The 19,771-nt window shown below is 46.9% G+C and overlaps 1 protein-coding gene across 3 annotated transcripts; it reads left to right on the top strand.

Annotated features, from left to right (window-relative positions):
• The first annotated feature begins 73 nt into the window (after positions 1 to 73).
• On the top strand, positions 74 to 18,949 carry LOC138970416 (gamma-secretase subunit Aph-1-like). 3 transcript variants are annotated; one of them, XR_011456931.1, is made up of 8 exons: positions 78 to 220; positions 1,138 to 1,283; positions 3,447 to 3,590; positions 6,014 to 6,108; positions 7,511 to 7,633; positions 13,951 to 14,078; positions 15,685 to 18,230; positions 18,268 to 18,949. XR_011456931.1 is itself a non-coding variant. In XM_070342867.1 (7 exons), exons 2-7 carry the CDS (start codon positions 1,171 to 1,173, stop codon positions 15,859 to 15,861), a joined length of 780 nt encoding a protein of 259 aa, XP_070198968.1. In that variant the 5' UTR covers positions 74 to 194; positions 1,138 to 1,170; the 3' UTR covers positions 15,862 to 18,949. The 3 variants fall into 3 exon arrangements, 2 of the variants coding, with proteins under 2 accessions (XP_070198968.1, XP_070198967.1); XM_070342867.1 differs by having other exon boundaries at positions 74 to 194; positions 15,685 to 18,949; XM_070342866.1 differs by having other exon boundaries at positions 15,685 to 18,949.
• The last annotated feature ends 822 nt before the right edge of the window (positions 18,950 to 19,771 follow it).

Raw genomic sequence — 19,771 nt, forward strand, 5'->3', positions numbered from 1 at the left:
ATCTAAACAAAAAGTGATGACGTCAAATTCATGAGCCCTCACCTTGCCTCAAGCAAAAGGAGTTATCCTCTCTTGCCCCACCGCCCATGACTGGAACTCTTCTGCTCAAGAAATCAAAGAGGGACATGTTTATGACTGTGAAACACTAACAGGAACTTATTCGCGAAACACACGCCTGTGATTTTGGATTACATGTACATGTCAGTTATTCACTTATTTGGTCAGTACACTGGCATTCCTCAATGTTCGTGTTATTCATAGTTCATCACAATAATTCGCACAGCACCTATATAATTATATGTATCGTATTTTGTCATCTGCCTCAGGAAATGCTTTCTGCAGTGTCTCTGTCTCAGTGTCTGTAGTGTAGACTAGTTGATCATCATAATTTGTCATGTGTTTTCCGTGGTTATAAGCAAGGACTGTAAAACAAGACTATTTAGAAACAATGTTTCAGTAATAACGTGAGTTTGTTGTTGTTCTTTTTTTTACTTCGCACAAGGCTCTGTGGACATGTGTTCCAACCTGGAAGTTAGTTAGTCGTTCTCTTGGCAAACAATAAAACATCATTCTTTGTTTATAATGTAACACTTGCAGTCTCACATTTTAAAATTAGAACACAAAATCAAGCATCAGCTGGAGTCATCCTTTAGGTGTCTTTTTTATTGTTTGTAGAAAATAAGAAGTGTTTAACTTTCATCACATTTTATTAATATTATTTAATCAATGTGTAAGTTTATCATCTTTATGTCGCGATTTTGTTTTAAACAGAGTGGCTCGGAACCGACTAGTCGAGTCATCAGTAGCTCTCAAAATAGACCTCCCTTTTCTTGTTCACACTGATATATATATATCACTTGTGTATGGCACAGTGGCTACCAAACTTGTACCAGGCTTGTGCTCAGAAAAATAAATCATGAGGTTGAGAGTTTTAGTTTGAGCTCTGCCATCGCTTTTGTCTTTTTCTTTTTTTTCCTAAACTTTATCTTTCAACCTTCTTTTTTTGTTGTTAACTCTCAATTCTTTTATTTTGCTCTATTCTTCTCCTAGGTCGTAACCGACCAGTCAGTTCTCCAGCCACATCCTTTACTTAGCTGTGTTACAACTAACAACAATCTTACTTTTAAATTTAAACAGGTAGGGAATAAGTTCTACTGAAAATCTTCCATCATGACGATCATGGAATTTTTTGGCTGCACCTTCATCGCCTTCGGTCCGCCGTTTGCCATGTTCTTATTCACCATCGCCAGAGACCCACTGCGCGTTATCGTGCTCATTGCAAGGTGAGTAGTCTCCCTTTGTTTGCCGTGTTCTTATTCACCATCGCAAGAGACCCTGACTGTGCGTCATCGTGCTCATTGCAATGTGAGTAGTCTCCCTTTGTTTGCCGTGTTCTAAGGCCAAAAAAAAAAATAGGTGTGGTTACGGTAACATAGCCAAATAAAATAGGGTAGGTAGGTAGGCAATCACTTTTTTTTTTTTTTTAACTTTTTTTTCTAATGTGTACAAATTAAACCTACCGTACTTTCCGGGTGACAAGGGCTTCGTTATACAAGACGCACCCCCTTCTTTAACAAAAAAATGTGTAATCCAGTCACCCATTGGACGCAGGGGGCCAATAGGGCGCACCAAAATGACCCAGTTTTTGCCATGAGAGGTGGTTCCCCTGTCATATCTGAGAGAGGAAACACTTCCTGCATCGGGGTCAGTGACCGGTCAGTGACCAAAGGCATTGTGATAGCTGGGTGGCCTTGTTAAAAGACACGACCTTCTTCCCAGGGGTCAATGACCCAGTTTTTGCCATGAGAGGTGGTTCCCCTGTCATATCTGAGAGAGGAAACACTTCCTGCATCGGGGTTAGTGACCGGTCAGTGACCGAGTTTAACAGAGTGGAAATCTGTGTGTGCGGCCAGATCAAAGGCAGGGCAGTACCTAGTAGCTGAAACATGCATTATCACAAGTTGTTTGACTGGTACTCAAGCGGTCTCTTTGATTTTTTTCGTATTTCATACACGGATTAGGCGCTTCGTTATACAAGACACAGGGGTCGAACTCGAGGAAAAAAGTCGCGCCTTATGACCCGGAAAGTACGGTACTTGACCGGGAAATAAGTGTGCGACACGGGCGCTTTCGCTTTCATTGCGTTTTTTGCACTCGTTATTTTTTTTTTGAATTTTTTTTTTTTGACAAATGTAATAAAAAGTTATAGGATCGGCCCCTAAAAATAGGGTAGGTCGGGTTACCGTAACCACACCTATTTTTTTTTTAGGCCTAAGTTATTCACCATCGCAAGAGACCCACTGCGCGTCATCGTGCTCATTGCAAGGTGAGTAGTCTCCCTTTGTTTGCCGTGTTCTTATTCACCATCGCAAGAGACCCACTGTGCGTCATCGTGCTCATTGCAAGGTGAGTGAACATTGTGTCCCCTACCTGTGTGACGGATTGACTCAGTAGTCTCCCTTCACAGCAGCCTCTGCTGACACTGACAGTGGTTGGACACCTTTTGATTGTGGAGAACTGTGAGTGTGATGGAGTCCGGCTGTTGTTACCTTCTGGTAATGGTATGCTCTTGTGAACCTTGCTCTCAGCCACATGGTAGTTTTTATAGGGCTAATAATAATATACTAGTTATATTTTTAAATTAGCTCTTTAATCTCTCTCCTGTTGGGATGGCTTGGCCTCTAAAGATGATTTTTGTGTTTCGGTCACACCAACACTGCTGTGCCTTGAGGCTGAGAGAGAGTGAGGTGAAAGTCCAACCTGCAGTATCACATGAAAGTCAAACCTGCAGTATCACATGAAAGTCAAACCTGCAGTATCACATGAAAGCTTTGTGTGAACAATGATTGGTGCAGCTTAGAAGTAATCATGACCTGGTTTACACATTGTTCAAGATTGATGACCAACTGTACATTGTAATTTTGTTTGTTTGGTGTATCATTGTATACATGTGCACAGTGTTTAAATGGTTGTTTGGCAGTCAAAACATGATGATGTGTCATTGTATGTGCACAGTATTTAAATGGTTGTTTGGCAGTCAAAACATGATGATGTGTCAATGATGTGCACAGTGTGTAAATGGTTGTTTGGCAGTCAAAACATGATGATGTGTCATTGTATGTGCACAGTATTTAAATGGTTGTTTGGCAGTCAAAACATGATGATGTGTCAATGATGTGCACAGTATTTAAATGGTTGTTTGGCAGTCAAAACATGATGATGTGTCAATGATGTGCACAGTATTTAAATGGTTGTTTGGCAGTCAAAACATGATGATGTGTCAATGATGTGCACAGTATTTAAATGGTTGTTTGGCAGTCAAAACATGATGATGTGTCAAAGATGTGCACAGTATTTAAATGGTTGTTTGGCAGTCAAAACATGATGATGTGTCAATGATGTGCACAGTGTTTAAATGGTATGATGATGATGTATCGTTGTTGCAGCGGCTTTTTCTGGTTACTGTCGCTACTGCTGTCTTCGTTGCTGTGGTTCGCTGTGGTGCCGCTCAGAGACAAGCTGGTCTTTGGGCTCGTCTTCTCCGTCATGTTTCAGGAGGCTTTTCGCTTCCTCTTCTACAAACTGCTCAGGTACGTCTGCTGGGTGGATAAAGGGCGAGTAGGGTATGTCTGCTGGGTGGATAAAAGGCAATTAGGGTATGTCTGCTGGGTGGATAAAGCGCGATTAGTTCTCCACCAAACTGTGTGGGGTGGATATCACAGGTGTTGTGTATAAGGAAAGTTGATGTGTTGTGTTTGTGTCGACAGGAAAGTTGATGTGTCGTGTATGTGTCGACAGTAAAGTTGATGTGTTGTGTATGTGTCGACAGGAAGGTTGATGTGTTACGTATGTGTCAACAGGAAGGTTGATGTGTTACGTATACATGTATACATGTGTCGACAAGAAAGTTGATGTGTCGTGTATGTATATGTGTCTACCAGGCATGGGAATTGTCCGCCGAACGGCGGATTTCCGCCGAATTTTTTTTTTTGTTCCGCCGAAAATGCAAAAGTATCCGCCGAAAAAATAAAGGGGGGAAGCACACAAAAAAAGCACCGGTTACTTTGGCCTTTGCGCAAAAGCCCGCGAAAACTGTCCGTACTTTGTTCACGCACTGCTACCGCCCGCCTCAGTTATTGAACTTTTATGTTTGAAAGTAAACCAGATTGCACAGATTGTGTTACAAGTTACATTTTCCTGTTTGTCTCAACAGATCATTTTTTTTTACAAATGTAAACCATATATAATACATGTATATATTTTTTTTCTTCAAAAAAGCAAAAATTGGTACATTTTTGTACTAAAAACTCTAATTCTAAAAACAGAATTTAATGGCAAACTTGGAGCTCAGATGACACCAGATTGCACCATCTGGGTTCTTTGGAGAAAATTTTTTTCCGGGGGGGCATGCCCCCGGACCCCCCTAGTAAGGCTAGGCGCTTTGCGCCGTCGACTTGACGCTTCGCGTCTTCAGTTATAAATGTTCCGCCTTTTTTACAATTTTCAATTCCCATGCCTGGTCTACAGGAAAGTTGATATGTGTCGTCTGGAAAGTTGATGTGTTGTGTATGTGTCGACAGGAAGGTTAATGTGTTGTGTATGTGTCGACAAGAAAGTTGATGTGTTGTGTATCATGTATGTGTCGACAGGAAAGTTGATGTGTCGTGTATGTGTCGACAGGAAAGTTGATGTGTTGTGTATGTGTCTACAGGAAGGTTGATGTGTTACGTATGTGTCGACAGGAAGGTTGATGTGTTACGTATGTGTCGACAAGAAAGTTGATGTGTTTTGTATGTGTCGACAGGAAAGTTGATGTGTTGTGTATGTGTTGGCTGGAAAGTTGATGTGTTGTGTATGTGTCGACAGGAAGGTTGAAGTGTCGTGTATGTGTCGACAGGAAGGTTGAAGTGTCGTGTATGTGTCGACAGGAAAGTTGATGTGTTGTGTATGTGTCGACAGGAAGGTTGATGTGTTGTGTATGTGTCGACAGGAAGGTTGAAGTGTCGTGTATGTGTCGACAGGAAGGTTGAAGTGTCGTGTATGTGTCGACAGGAAAGTTGATGTGTTGTGTATGTGTCGACAGGAAGGTTGATGTGTTGTGTATGTGTCGACAGGAAGGTTGATGTGTTACGTATACATGTGTCGACAGGAAGGTTGATGTGTTACGTATGTGTCGACAGGAAAGTTGATGTGTTACGTATACATGTGTCGACACGAAGGTTGATGTGTTGTGTATGTGTCGACAGGAAGGTTGATGTGTTGTGTATGTGTCGACAGGAAGGTTGATGTGTTACGTATACATGTGTCGACAGGAAAGTTGATGTGTTGTGTATGTGTCGACAGGAAGGTTGATGTGTTGTGTATGTGTCGACAGGAAGGTTGATGTGTTGTGTATGTGTCGACAGGAAGGTTGATGTGTTGTGTATGTGTCGACAGGAAGGTTGATGTGTTGTGTATGTGTCGACAGGAAGGTTGATGTGTTGTGTATGTGTCGACAGGAAGGTTGATGTGTTACGTATACATGTGTCGACAGGAAGGTTGATGTGTTATGTATGTGTTGACAGGAAAGTTGATGTGTTACGTATACATGTGTCGACAGGAAGGTTGATGTGTTACGTATGTGTCGACATGAAGGTTGATGTGTTACGTATGTGTCGACAGGAAGGTTGATGTGTTACGTATACATGTGTCGACAGGAAGGTTGATGTGTTGTGTATGTGTCGACAGGAAGGTTGATGTGTTACGTATACATGTGTCGACAGGAAGGTTAATGTGTTACGTATGTGTCGACAGGAAGGTTCATGTGTTACGTATACATGTGTCGACATGAAGGTTGATGTGTTGTGTATGTGTCGACATAAGGTTGATGTGTTGTGTATGTGTCGACAGTAATGTTGATGTGTTGTGTATGTGTCAACAGGAAGGTTGATGTGTCATGTATGTGTCGACAGGAAGGTTGATGTGTCGTGTATGTGTCAACAGGAAGGTTGATGTGTCGTGTATGTGTCGACAGGAAGGCAGACGACGGCCTGCAGAAAGTGAGTCAGGTGACGGAGGCCGAGCACGTCACACCAAGAGACATCTCGAACAAACACATCATGGCCTATGGTAAGTTATGTCTAAACACATCTCATCCCATGGTAAGTTATGTCTTAACACATCACGGTCTATGGTAAGTTAAATGTCTTAACACATCACGGTCTATGGTAAGTTATGACTAAACACATCACGGTCTTTGGTAAGTTATGTCTTAACACATCACGGTCTATGGTAAGTTATGTCTTAACACATCACGGACCGGCACGGTTGGCCTAGTGGTAAGGCTTCCGCCCCGTGATCGGGGGGTCGTGGGTTCGAACCCCGGCCGATACCTAAGACTTTAAAATTGGCAATCTAGTGGCTGCTCCGCCTGGTGTCTGGCATTATGGGGTTAGTGCTAGGACTGGTTGGTCCGGTGTCAGAATAATGTGACTGGGTGAGACATGAAGCCTGTGCTGCGACTTCTGTCTTGTGTGTGGCGCACGTTATATGTCAAAGCAGCACCGCCCTGATATGGCCCTTCGTGGTCGGCTGGGTGTTAAACAAACAAACAAACACATCACGGTCTATGGTAAGTTATGTCTTAACACATCACGGTCTATGGTAAGTTATGACTAAACACATCACGGTCTATGGTAAGTTATGTCTTAACACATCACGGTCTATGGTAAGTTATGTCTTAACACATCATGGCCTATGGTAAGTTATGACTAAACACATCACGGTCTATGGTAAGTTATGTCTTAACACATCACGGTCTGTGGTAAGTTATGTTTCAACACATCACGGTCTATGGTAAGTTATGTCTTAACACATCACGGTCTATGGTAAGTTATGTCTTAACACATCACGGTCTATGGTAAGTTATGTCTTAACACATCATGGCCTATGGTAAGTTATATCTTAACACATCATGGCCTATGGTAAGTTATGTCTTAACACATCATGGCCTATGGTAAGTTATGTCTTAACACATCACGGTCTATGGTAAGTTATGACTTAACACATGGTCTATGGTAAGTTATGTGTTAACACATCACGGTCTATGGTAAGTTATGTGTTAACACATCACGGTCTATGGTAAGTTATGTCTTAACACATCAAGGTCTATGGTAAGTTATGTCTTAACACATCTCGTCTTGGGGGAGGTTCATTATCTGAGAAAGGAAACAAGGAATGGAGAAAGTAAAACTAGGGTTAGGGTTAACGTCTGGGGGTTAGGGTTAGGGTTAAGGTCTGGGGGGAGGTTCATTATCTGAGAAAGGAAACAATGAATGGAGAAACCAGGTTCTTTAATTATTTGTCCAAAACAGGTTGAGTTGTTGAGCTATCTTGTGTAGTTTTTGTGTTTTGTCATTAGCGGTCGAAAACAGGAAGTTTTTGCGTCAATTTAGCACAGCAGTTATCCACAAAATGTTATCACTGTGTGTTATTAGTTGATGGCCGGACAAAAAGTTGATGTTGTTGACAGTGTCAGGTCTGGGGTTCGGCATTCTGAGCGGAGCGTTTTCCATCGTCAACGTGCTGGCGGATATGGCAGGGCCCGGCACCATCGGCATTCTGGGGGACTCACCGTACTTCTTCCTAGCCTCAGGTACGTTAACTGGTCACATGTTACATCTTGTCACACATACCATCACCACACAGAGACAGGAGGCAGGGGGGGGGGGGACATCTTGTCACACATACCATCACTGCACAGAGACACAGGAAGGGGGGTGGGGGGGACATCTTGTCACACATACCATCATCGCACAGAGACAGGGGGGGGGAACTCTTGTCACACATACCATCACCGCACAGAGACACAGGGAGGGGGGGGGACATCATGTCACACATACCATCACCGCACACAGACAGGGAGAGGGGGGCATCTTGTCACACATACCATCACCGCACAGAGACACAGGGAAGGGGGGGGGAGACATCTTGTCACACATACCATCACCGCACACAGACAGGGAGGGGGGGGGGGCATCTTGTCACACATACCATCACCGCACAGAGACACAGGGAGGGGGGAGACATCTTGTCACACATACCATCACCGCACAGAGACACAGGGAGGGGGGGGACATCTTGTCACACATACCATCACCGCACAGAGACACAGGGAGGGGGGGGCATCTTGTCACACATACCATCACCGCACAGAGACACAGGGAGGGGGGGACATCTTGTCACACATACCATCACCACACAGAGACACAGGGGGGGGGGGGGGCATCTTGTCACACATACCATCACCGCACAGAGACACAGGGAGGGGGGGGCATCTTGTCACACATACCATCACCGCACAGAGACACAGGGAGGGGGGGGGACATCTTGTCACACATACCATCACCGCACAGAGACACAGGGAGGGGGGGGGACATCTTGTCACACATACCATCACCGCACAGAGACACAGGGAGGGGGGGACATCTTGTCACACATACCATCACCGCACAGAGACACAGGGAGGGGGGGGACATCTTGTCACACATACCATCACCACACAGAGACACAGGGAGGGGGGGGGGCATCTTGTCACACATACCATCACCACACAGAGACACAGGGAGGGGGGGGGGGCATCTTGTCACACATACCATCACCACACAGAGACACAGGGAGGGGGGGGGGACATCTTGTCACACATACCATCACCGCACAGAGACACAGGGAGGGGGGGGACATCTTGTCACACATACCATCACCGCACAGAGACACAGGGAGGGGGCATCTTGTCACACATACCATCACCACACAGAGACACAGGGAGGGGGGGGGCATCTTGTCACACATACCATCACCGCACAGAGACACAGGGAGGGGGGGGACATCTTGTCACACATACCATCACCGCACAGAGACACAGGGAGGGGGCATCTTGTCACACATACCATCACCGCACAGAGACACAGGGAGGGGGGGGGGGACATCTTGTCACACATACCATCACCGCACAGAGACACAGGGAGGGGGGGGGGACATCTTGTCACACATACCATTACCGCACAGAGACACAGGGCTAGGGAGGGGGGGACATCTTGTCACACATACCATCACCGCACAGAGACACAGGGAGGGGGGGGGACATCTTGTCACACATACCATCACCGCACAGAGACACAGGGAGGGGGGGGGGACATCTTGTCACACATACCATCACCGCACAGAGACACAGGGAGGGGGGGGACATCTTGTCACACATACCATCACCGCACAGAGACACAGGGAGGGGGGGGGGACATCTTGTCACACATACCATCACCACACAGAGACACAGGGAGGGGGGGGCATCTTGTCACACATACCATCACCGCACAGAGACACAGGGAGGGGGGGGACATCTTGTCACACATACCATCACCGCACAGAGACACAGGGAGGGGGCATCTTGTCACACATACCATCACCGCACAGAGACACAGGGAGGGGGGGGGGGACATCTTGTCACACATACCATCACCGCACAGAGACACAGGGAGGGGGGGGGGGACATCTTGTCACACATACCATTACCGCACAGAGACACAGGGCTAGGGAGGGGGGGACATCTTGTCACACATACCATCACCGCACAGAGACACAGGGAGGGGGGGGGACATCTTGTCACACATACCATCACCGCACAGAGACACAGGGAGGGGGGGGGACATCTTGTCACACATACCATCACCGCACAGAGACACAGGGAGGGGGGGGACATCTTGTCACACATACCATCACCGCACAGAGACACAGGGAGGGGGGGGGGACATCTTGTCACACATACCATCACCACACAGAGACACAGGGAGGGGGGGGCATCTTGTCACACATACCATCACCGCACAGAGACACAGGGAGGGGGGGGGCATCTTGTCACACATACCATCACCGCACAGAGACACAGGGAGGGGGCATCTTGTCACACATACCATCACCACACAGAGACACAGGGAGGGGGGGGGGGGGCATCTTGTCACACATACCATCACCGCACAGAGACACAGGGAGGGGGGGGGGGCATCTTGTCACACATACCATCACCGCACAGAGACACAGGGAGGGGGGGGGCATCTTGTCACACATACCATCACCGCACAGAGACACAGGGAGGGGGCATCTTGTCACACATACCATCACCACACAGAGACACAGGGAGGGGGGGGGGGGGCATCTTGTCACACATACCATCACCACACAGAGACACAGGGAGGGGGGGGACATCTTGTCACACATACCATCACCACACAGAGACACAGGGAGGGGGGGGGACATCTTGTCACACATACCATCACCGCACACAGACACAGGGAGGGGGGGGACATCTTGTCACACATACCATCACCGCACAGAGACACAGGGAGGGGGGGGACATCTTGTCACACATACCATCACTGCACAGAGACACAGGGAGGGGGGGGCATCTTGTCACACATACCATCACCACACAGAGACACAGGGAGGGGGGGGACATCTTGTCACACATACCATCACCGCACAGAGACACAGGGAGGGGGGGGACATCTTGTCACACATACCATCACCGCACAGAGACACAGGGAGGGGGCATCTTGTCACACATACCATCACCGCACAGAGACACAGGGAGGGGGGGGGGACATCTTGTCACACATACCATCACCGCACAGAGACACAGGGCTAGGGAGGGGGGGACATCTTGTCACACATACCATCACCGCACACAGACACAGGGAGGGGGGGGGACATCTTGTCACACATACCATCACCGCACACAGACACAGGGAGGGGGGGGGACATCTTGTCACACATACCATCACCGCACAGAGACACAGGGAGGGGGGGGACATCTTGTCACACATACCATCACCGCACAGAGACACAGGGAGGGGGGGGGGACATCTTGTCACACATACCATCACCGCACAGAGACACAGGGAGGGGGGGGACATCTTGTCACACATACCATCACCGCACAGAGACACAGGGAGGGGGGGACATCTTGTCACACATACCATCACCGCACACAGACACAGGGAGGGGGGGGGGGACATCTTGTCACACATACCATCACCGCACAGAGACACAGGGAGGGGGGGGGGACATCTTGTCACACATACCATCACCGCACAGAGACACAGGGAGGGGGCATCTTGTCACACATACCATCACCGCACAGAGACACAGGGAGGGGGGGGCATCTTGTCACACATACCATCACCGCACAGAGACACAGGGAGGGGGGGGACATCTTGTCACACATACCATCACCGCACAGAGACACAGGGAGGGGGGGGGACATCTTGTCACACATACCATCACCGCACAGAGACACAGGGAGGGGGGGGGGACATCTTGTCACACATACCATCACCGCACAGAGACACAGGGAGGGGGGGGCATCTTGTCACACATACCATCACCGCACAGAGACACAGGGAGGGGGGGGACATCTTGTCACACATACCATCACCGCACAGAGACACAGGGAGGGGGGGGGCATCTTGTCACACATACCATCACCGCACAGAGACACAGGGAGGGGGGGGACATCTTGTCACACATACCATCACCGCACAGAGACACAGGGAGGGGGGGGACATCTTGTCACACATACCATCACCGCACAGAGACACAGGGAGGGGGGGGACATCTTGTCACACATACCATCACCGCACAGAGACACAGGGAGGGGGGGGACATCTTGTCACACATACCATCACCGCACAGAGACACAGGGAGGGGGGGGACATCTTGTCACACATACCATCACCGCACAGAGACACAGGGAGGGGGGGGACATCTTGTCACACATACCATCACCGCACAGAGACACAGGGAGGGGGGGGGACATCTTGTCACACATACCATCACCGCACAGAGACACAGGGAGGGGGGGCATCTTGTCACACATACCATCACCGCACAGAGACACAGGGAGGGGGGGGGGACATCTTGTCACACATACCATCACCGCACAGAGACACAGGGAGGGGGGGGGCATCTTGTCACACATACCATCACCGCACAGAGACACAGGGAGGGGGGGGCATCTTGTCACACATACCATCACCGCACAGAGACACAGGGAGGGGGGGGGACATCTTGTCACACATACCATCACCGCACAGAGACACAGGGAGGGGGGGGCATCTTGTCACACATACCATCACCACACAGAGACACAGGGAGAGGGCATCTTGTCACACATACCATCACCGCACAGAGACACAGGGAGGGGGGGGACATCTTGTCACACATACCATCACCACACAGAGACACAGGGAGGGTGGGGCATCTTGTCACACATACCATCACCGCACAGAGACACAGGGAGGGGGCATCTTGTCACACATACCATCACCGCACAGAGACACAGGGAGGGGGCATCTTGTCACACATACCATCACCGCACAGAGACACAGGGAGGGGGGGGCATCTTCTCACACATACCATCACCGCACAGAGACACAGGGAGGGGGCATCTTGTCACACATACCATCACCGCACAGAGACACAGGGAGGGGGGGACATCTTGTCACACATACCATCACCGCACAGAGACACAGGGAGGGGGGGGGACATCTTGTCACACATACCATCACCGCACAGAGACACAGGGAGGGGGGGGGACATCTTGTCACACATACCATCACCGCACAGAGACACAGGGAGGGGGCATCTTGTCACACATACCATCACCGCACATAGACACAGGGAGGGGGGGGCATCTTGTCACACATACCATCACCGCACAGAGACACAGGGAGGGGGGGGGGACATCATGTCACACATACCATCACCGCACAGAGACACAGGGAGGGTGGGGGACATCTTGTCACACATACCATCACCGCACAGAGACACAGGGAGGGGGGGGGGACATCATGTCACACATACCATCACCGCACAGAGACACAGGGAGGGGGGGGACCTTGTCACACATACCATCACCGCACAGAGACACAGGGAGGGTGGGGCATCTTGTCACACATACCATCACCGCACAGAGACACAGGGAGGGGGGGGGACATCTTGTCACACATACCATCACCGCACAGAGACACAGGGAGGGGGGGGGACATCTTGTCACACATACCATCACCGCACAGAGACACAGGGAGGGGGGGACATCTTGTCACACATACCATCACCGCACAGAGACACAGGGAGGGGGCATCTTGTCACACATACCATCACCACACAGAGACACAGGGAGGGGGGGGGGGGACATCTTGTCACACATACCATCACCACACAGAGACACAGGGAGGGGGGGCATCTTGTCACACATACCATCACCACACAGAGACACAGGGAGGGGGGGGACATCTTGTCACAAATACCATCACCGCACAGAGACACAGGGGGGGGACATCTTGTCACACATACCATCACCACACAGAGACACAGGGAGAGGGTGGGGGACATCTTGTCACACATACCATCACCACACAGAGACACAGGGAGGGGGCATCTTGTCACACATACCATCACCGCACAGAGACACAGGGAGGGGGGGACATCTTGTCACACATACCATCACCACACAGAGACACAGGGAGGGGGGGGCATCTTGTCACACATACCATCACCGCACAGAGACACAGGGAGGGGGGGGGACATCTTGTCACACATACCATCACCGCACAGACACAGGGAGGGCATCTTGTCACACATACCATCACCGCACAGAGACACAGGGAGGGGGGGGGGCATCTTGTCACACATACCATCACCACACAGAGACATGGGAGGGGGGGGGACATCTTGTCACACATACCATCACCACACAGAGACACGGGAGGGGGGGGGGGATCTGAGGGGACTGGGAGGGGGGGGGGGATCTGAGGGGACTGGGAGGGGGGGGGGGGATCTGAGGGGACTGGGAGGGGGGGGGGGGATCTGAGGGGACTGGCAGTGTTGCTGACTGTACTGTGTGTGTTGATGGTGCAGCGTTCCTGACTCTGTGTTTCATCCTGCTGCACACGTTCTGGGGCATCCTCTTCTTCAATGGACTGGACAAAAAACGCTACTGGATGATCGCTTACGTGGTCGGCACGCACATGCTGGTCTCCTGTCTGGTGAGTGCTTCTTGTTAGTTAAGTCATCCTCTGTTAGGATGATAGTACTGTAGTCATGGTGAGACTGCTTCTTGTTAGATAAGTTAAGTCATCCTCTGTTAGGATGATAGTACTGTAGTCATGGCGAGACTGCTTCTTGTTAGATTTTTTTTTTTTTTTTTTACAGGTTTTTTTTTTTTTTGGTGTTTTTGTTTGTTTTTTTTGCCAAGCACATCATTGTGGGGCTTTTAATGAATAACATGCATCCGTCCACTCACAATATATTTTCTTTCATCCTTCAACATTTACCACTCAAAAAGTATATAGTATCAAAATTAATGAAAAACTTTTTTCTTACTTGTACCCTTAGACAATTTTCCTTGGTTGCCCCAAGATTGTGTTACTATTTGCTTAAACCATAGCTTTTTTTCTTTTTTTTCCGTTGAAATATGTATTTAAAATGCATATCATTATAATTATACACACACAAAAAACACAGTATGACATCCACTATATACATCTTGGTGTAACTTTGGGTCCGTATCTAGAAATGAGAAGAGAAGGAGAAAAAAATAAAAGAAATAAGAATAGAAAAATAAAAGAAATAAAAAAGAGGAATAAAAGTCATAATTTTACATTTCTGATCTGCAATTGCTTTTCGAATAAAACAAAGAGAGGAATTGAAGCCTTTGTTTTTTTATAAATACTTATGCACATTTTAGCAACCAAAATTATACGGTTCAATTCTTTCAACAGGGTTGCTTGCATTTTTCGATTTTTAACACCAAACATAATTTCGTGCACTGTTAACTCTATTTGTTTATCCATATGTACCCAAATATAAAATTCTATCTGTTTCCAAAACTCAATCACCACTGGGCAAAAGAGAAAAAAGTGTTCTATATAATCAACGCTATTGCTACAATATGAACAGACATTGTCCTCCACAACTTTCATTTTACATAACATAATGTTTGTGGGATAAATATTGTGAAGTAATTTCCATTGTAATACACGCAACCTTGTTTCTTTAACCGATTCAAAACTAGTCAGCCAATCTTTCTTATCAATTTCATAATTAAATTTCCTCCTCCAAAAGCCAATTGCACAAGGTTCAACAACTTTCATACTTACTAATTCTTTTCTAAACTGTTGTGCGCTATGTACTTTCTTACCATGATATAAGGGGATATCCATCAAATCAATTTCTTTCTTTCCGTGCATCGTCTTGTTAGATAAGTTAAGTCATCCTCTGTTAGGATGATAGTACTGTAGTCATGGCGAGACTGCTTCTTGTTAGACAAGTTATGTCATCCTCCGTTAGGATGATAGTACTGTAGTCATGGTGAGACTGCTTCTTGTTAGACAAGTTATGTCATCCTCCGTTAGGATGATAGTACTGTAGTCATGGTGAGACTGCTTCTTGTTAGACAAGTTATGTCATCCTCCGTTAGGATGATAGTACTGTAGTCATGGTGAGACTGCTTCTTGTTAGTCAAGTTAAGTCATCCTCCGTTAGGATGATAGTACTGTAGTCATGGTGAGACTGCTTCTTGTTAGACAAGTTAAGTCATCCTCCGTTAGGATGAGAGTACTGTAGTGATCACATGTACTGTATTGATTGCAGACCCTACTCAACAAGCCAACACAGTCGCAGCCTGAGCCGCTCTACCTGGCCTCCATCATCCCCGGCTACCTGGTCCTCCTGGTGACCGGCGTCCTGGCTTTCCGCACCGCCGGTGGCTCCCTCTACAACATTCGCGCTGCCTGCAGTTGTCGCAAGGGTCGCTTTGACATCGACTGAACTGTCTTCTGTTTGTACAACTGAACTCTCTTCTCTTTGTACAACTGAACTGTCTTCTCTTGGTACGACTGAACTCTCTTCTCTTGGTACGACTGAACTCTCTTCTCTTTGTACGACTGAACTGTCTTTTTGTACGACTGAACTGTCTTGTCTTTGTACGACTGAACTCTCTTCTCTTTGTACGACTGAACTGTCTTGTCTTTGTACGACTGAACTGTCTTGTCTTTGTACGACTGAACTCTCTTGTCTTTGTACGACTGAACTGTCTTGTCTTTGTACGACTGAACTCTCTTACTGAACTCTCTTCTCTTTGTACGACTAAACTCTCTTCTCTTGGTATGACTGAAGTGACTTCTCTTGGTACGACTGAACTCTCTTCTCTTGGTACGACTGAACTCTCTTCTCTTGGTACGACTGAACTCTCTTCTCTTGGTACGACTGAACTCTCTTCTCTTTGTACGACTGAACTCTCTTCTCTTGGTATGACTGAAGTGACTTCTCTTCGTGCATCATGCATGAATCGATAGAAGTGTCTTGTCTTTGGAACTGACTAAAAGTGACTGAAACTATAACTGAAAGTGACTGAAACTAACTGAAAGTGACTGAAAGTGACTGAAAGCTGGTACTGTGAGCTTTGCCGGTCACAGAGAAACTAACTGAAAGTGACTGAAAGCTGGTACTGTGAGCTTTGCCGGTCACAGAGAAACTAACTGAAACTAACTGAAAGTGACTGAAAGCTGGTACTGAAAGCTGGTACTGTGAGCTTTGCCGGTCACAGAGAAACTAACTGAAACTAACTGAAACTTCCTTCTTTTGTTGTTGAGTGAAAGTTGTTTGTATTTCAGTCCCAGTCAGCTGAAAACGGTGTACAAGGTTTCACTCTGACTCACATTCCTGTGTCTGACGACGCGTGTTGCCCTAAATATTACGCGTGTTGCCCTAAATAACCAACGACTGGATGGCCTTCAGGTTACATTCATTACATAACAAATATGTGTGCTGGTCAAAATGTTGATCATTTCAAGTGATATCTAAAACCAACACATCAAATGGACAAGTATTCAGACTGTACATGCAGAATGACACAACATTTTTAAAATCATATTTATGTATAAGTTTGCTGCTCCAGTCTCAGAGAAATGACGATTTGATATGGTGCAAGTTAGAAAGGGGGAGAGAGAGGGTCAACAGTTTGTGTAAGTATGTGTGATAAAGTGGTTTTAAAAAAGTCATGTCAGTGAATAGTGTTTATATAAGAATAATTGTGTAGTTCCAGGGGTGTGCAAATCCACTAACCCGTGACCCGGGGGGAGTTAAAAATTGGCCGGGTTAGCTGAGGTCTTTGAGTAGCATTCCCGTGGGTTAGCTAAAAATTTCACAAACAACACTCAAGATAGAGCTTCAAATGCCAACTCCTTACTAAAATGAATGGCCAAAATACATTTCCCCTTGTTTTTCATAATGAAGACAAAGCCCAAACCGAAGCCCAAACAGTAAGTACTGTTTCTAAGGCGCTTTTTCTGAAGTATTGATCGTGTTCGAAAATGTCGTCTGCTTCAGCGATGTGAGTTACATCCCTTAGTTTAGTTTTACATTTTGACCAATGAGAAAGCGCTCCCTAATTTGTTTCGGGCCACTGAAAAACAACCATGGCGTTGTTTATAATCCAATGTTTCTGTGTGTGAAACTTCAAAGACAAAATAAGAAAAGTTGGAGTGGGTTACCTATTTTTTTCCCGGGTGAGCTGGAAATTAGATTCTACTAACCTGTGGGTGAGTTGTTTATTTTTAAATTTGCACACCCCTGAGTTCTATACAATAGTTGTATTGACACACTGGGGCAGTGTGCTATAGGGGGGTGGGAGTGGTACTTGTAGTGTAGTTCTATACAATAGTTGTTTTGACACACTGGGGCAGTGTGCTATAGGGGGGTGGGAGTGGTACTTGTAGTGTAGTTCTATACAATAGTTGTATTGACACACTGGGGCAGTGTGCTATAGGGGGGTGGGAGTGGTACTTGTAGTGTAGTTCTATACAATAGTTGTTTTGACACACTGGGGCAGTGTGCTATAGGGGGGTGGGAGCGGTACTTGTAGTGTAGTTCTATACAATAGTTGTATTGACACACTGGGGCAGTGTGCTATAGGGGGGGTGGGAGTGGTACTTGTAGTGTAGTTCTATACAATAGTTGTATTGACACACTGGGGCAGTGTGCTATAGGGGGGTGGGAGTGGTACTTGTAGTGTAGTTCTATACAATAGTTGTATTGACACACTGGGGCAGTGTACTATAGGGGGGTGGGAGTGGTACTTGTAGTGTAGTTCTATACAATAGTTGTATTGACACACTGGGGCAGTGTGCTATAGGGGGGTGGGAGTGGTACTTGTAGTGTAGTTCTATACAATAGTTGTATTGACACACTGGGGCAGTGTGCTATAGGGGGGTGGGAGTGGTACTTGTAGTGTAGTTCTATACAATAGTTGTATTGACACACTGGGGCAGTGTGCTATAGGGGGGTGGGAGTGGTACTTGTAGTGTAGTTCTATACAATAGTTGTATTGACACACTGGGGCAGTGTGCTATAGGGGGGTGGGAGTGGTACTTGTAGTGTAGTTCTATACAATAGTTGTATTGACACACTGGGGCAGTGTGCTATAGGGGGGTGGGAGTGGGACGTGTATTGTCAACAGGGGATGATCATTCACACGTTGGATGTAGACATGGGTTACAGTGTGCTGTAGGTGTGTTAGAGTGGGACGTGTAGTGTGCACAAGTCAACAGCAGGGTTGATCATTTTGGATGTAGACATGGGCTGTGAGTGATTAATATGTAGAGAACTTATTTCATCCTGGTTTATTTTGTTCCCCAGAATGGACTCACCTATGCTCGAGTATGTCTGTACATGATTTTGTTCCCCAGAATTGACTGTGTATATGTGCGTACATAGATGACTGTGTATGTATAGATCGCTGGGTATGTTTGTAGACATGTGTTCTGTGCTGCATGAATTGCAAGCAGAATTTAAATTTCTTCTTGTAAATATTTCTTTTCATTTAGTTTGGACCGTCATTAAATGAGCATGAATGCAGCGTCTTTGTCTTCTGCAGGTGTTTCTGAGCATGTGTGTGTATGTGTGTATTTATATGTGTATGTGTGTCCGTATGTATGTGTCTGTGTGTATATATATGTGTATGTGTGTATATATATATATGTGTATGTGTGTATATATATGTGTATGTGTGTCCGTATGTATGTGTCTGTGTGTATGTATATGTGTGTGAGTAAGTGCATGTGTGTGTTGACACATGCATGAATGAGTTCGTCAAGAACAAAACAGAGAATAAGAAAGATGCTGAATCAGTCTTGGGTGACCCCCTCTGGATTCTGGGTGATCCCCCCTGGATTCTTGAGACATACATCAACTAAGCAAGCAAGCAAGCGTTGTCTGTTCCACAAATGTACCTTTACTCAGCGGCATGAAGATACACTGAATTGACAACAGAATGTTTTTCACATCAATTTATTATGTTCCATACCAGTACAACACACTGTTCCATACCAGTACAACACACACTGTTCCATACCAGTACAACACACTGTTCCATACCAGTACAACACTGTTCCATACCAGTACAACACACACTGTTCCATACCAGTACAACACACTGTTCCATACCAGTACAACACACACTGTTCCATACCAGTACAACACACTGTTCCATACCAGTACAACACTGTTCCATACCAGTACAACACACACTGCTCAACAGTCCCAATGTTGGCGACAGTGACATCACTCTCGCTATTCTGTGTAGATACTCTTCCTTGCCAGAACCCACTGACACACAATGTTGGCGACACAGTGACATCACTCTCGCTATTCTGTGTATCGATACTCTTCCTTGCCAGAA

The sequence above is a fragment of the Littorina saxatilis genome, linkage group LG7 (assembly GCF_037325665.1).
Source record: "Littorina saxatilis isolate snail1 linkage group LG7, US_GU_Lsax_2.0, whole genome shotgun sequence".
NCBI classification, from domain to species: domain Eukaryota; kingdom Metazoa; phylum Mollusca; class Gastropoda; order Littorinimorpha; family Littorinidae; genus Littorina; species Littorina saxatilis.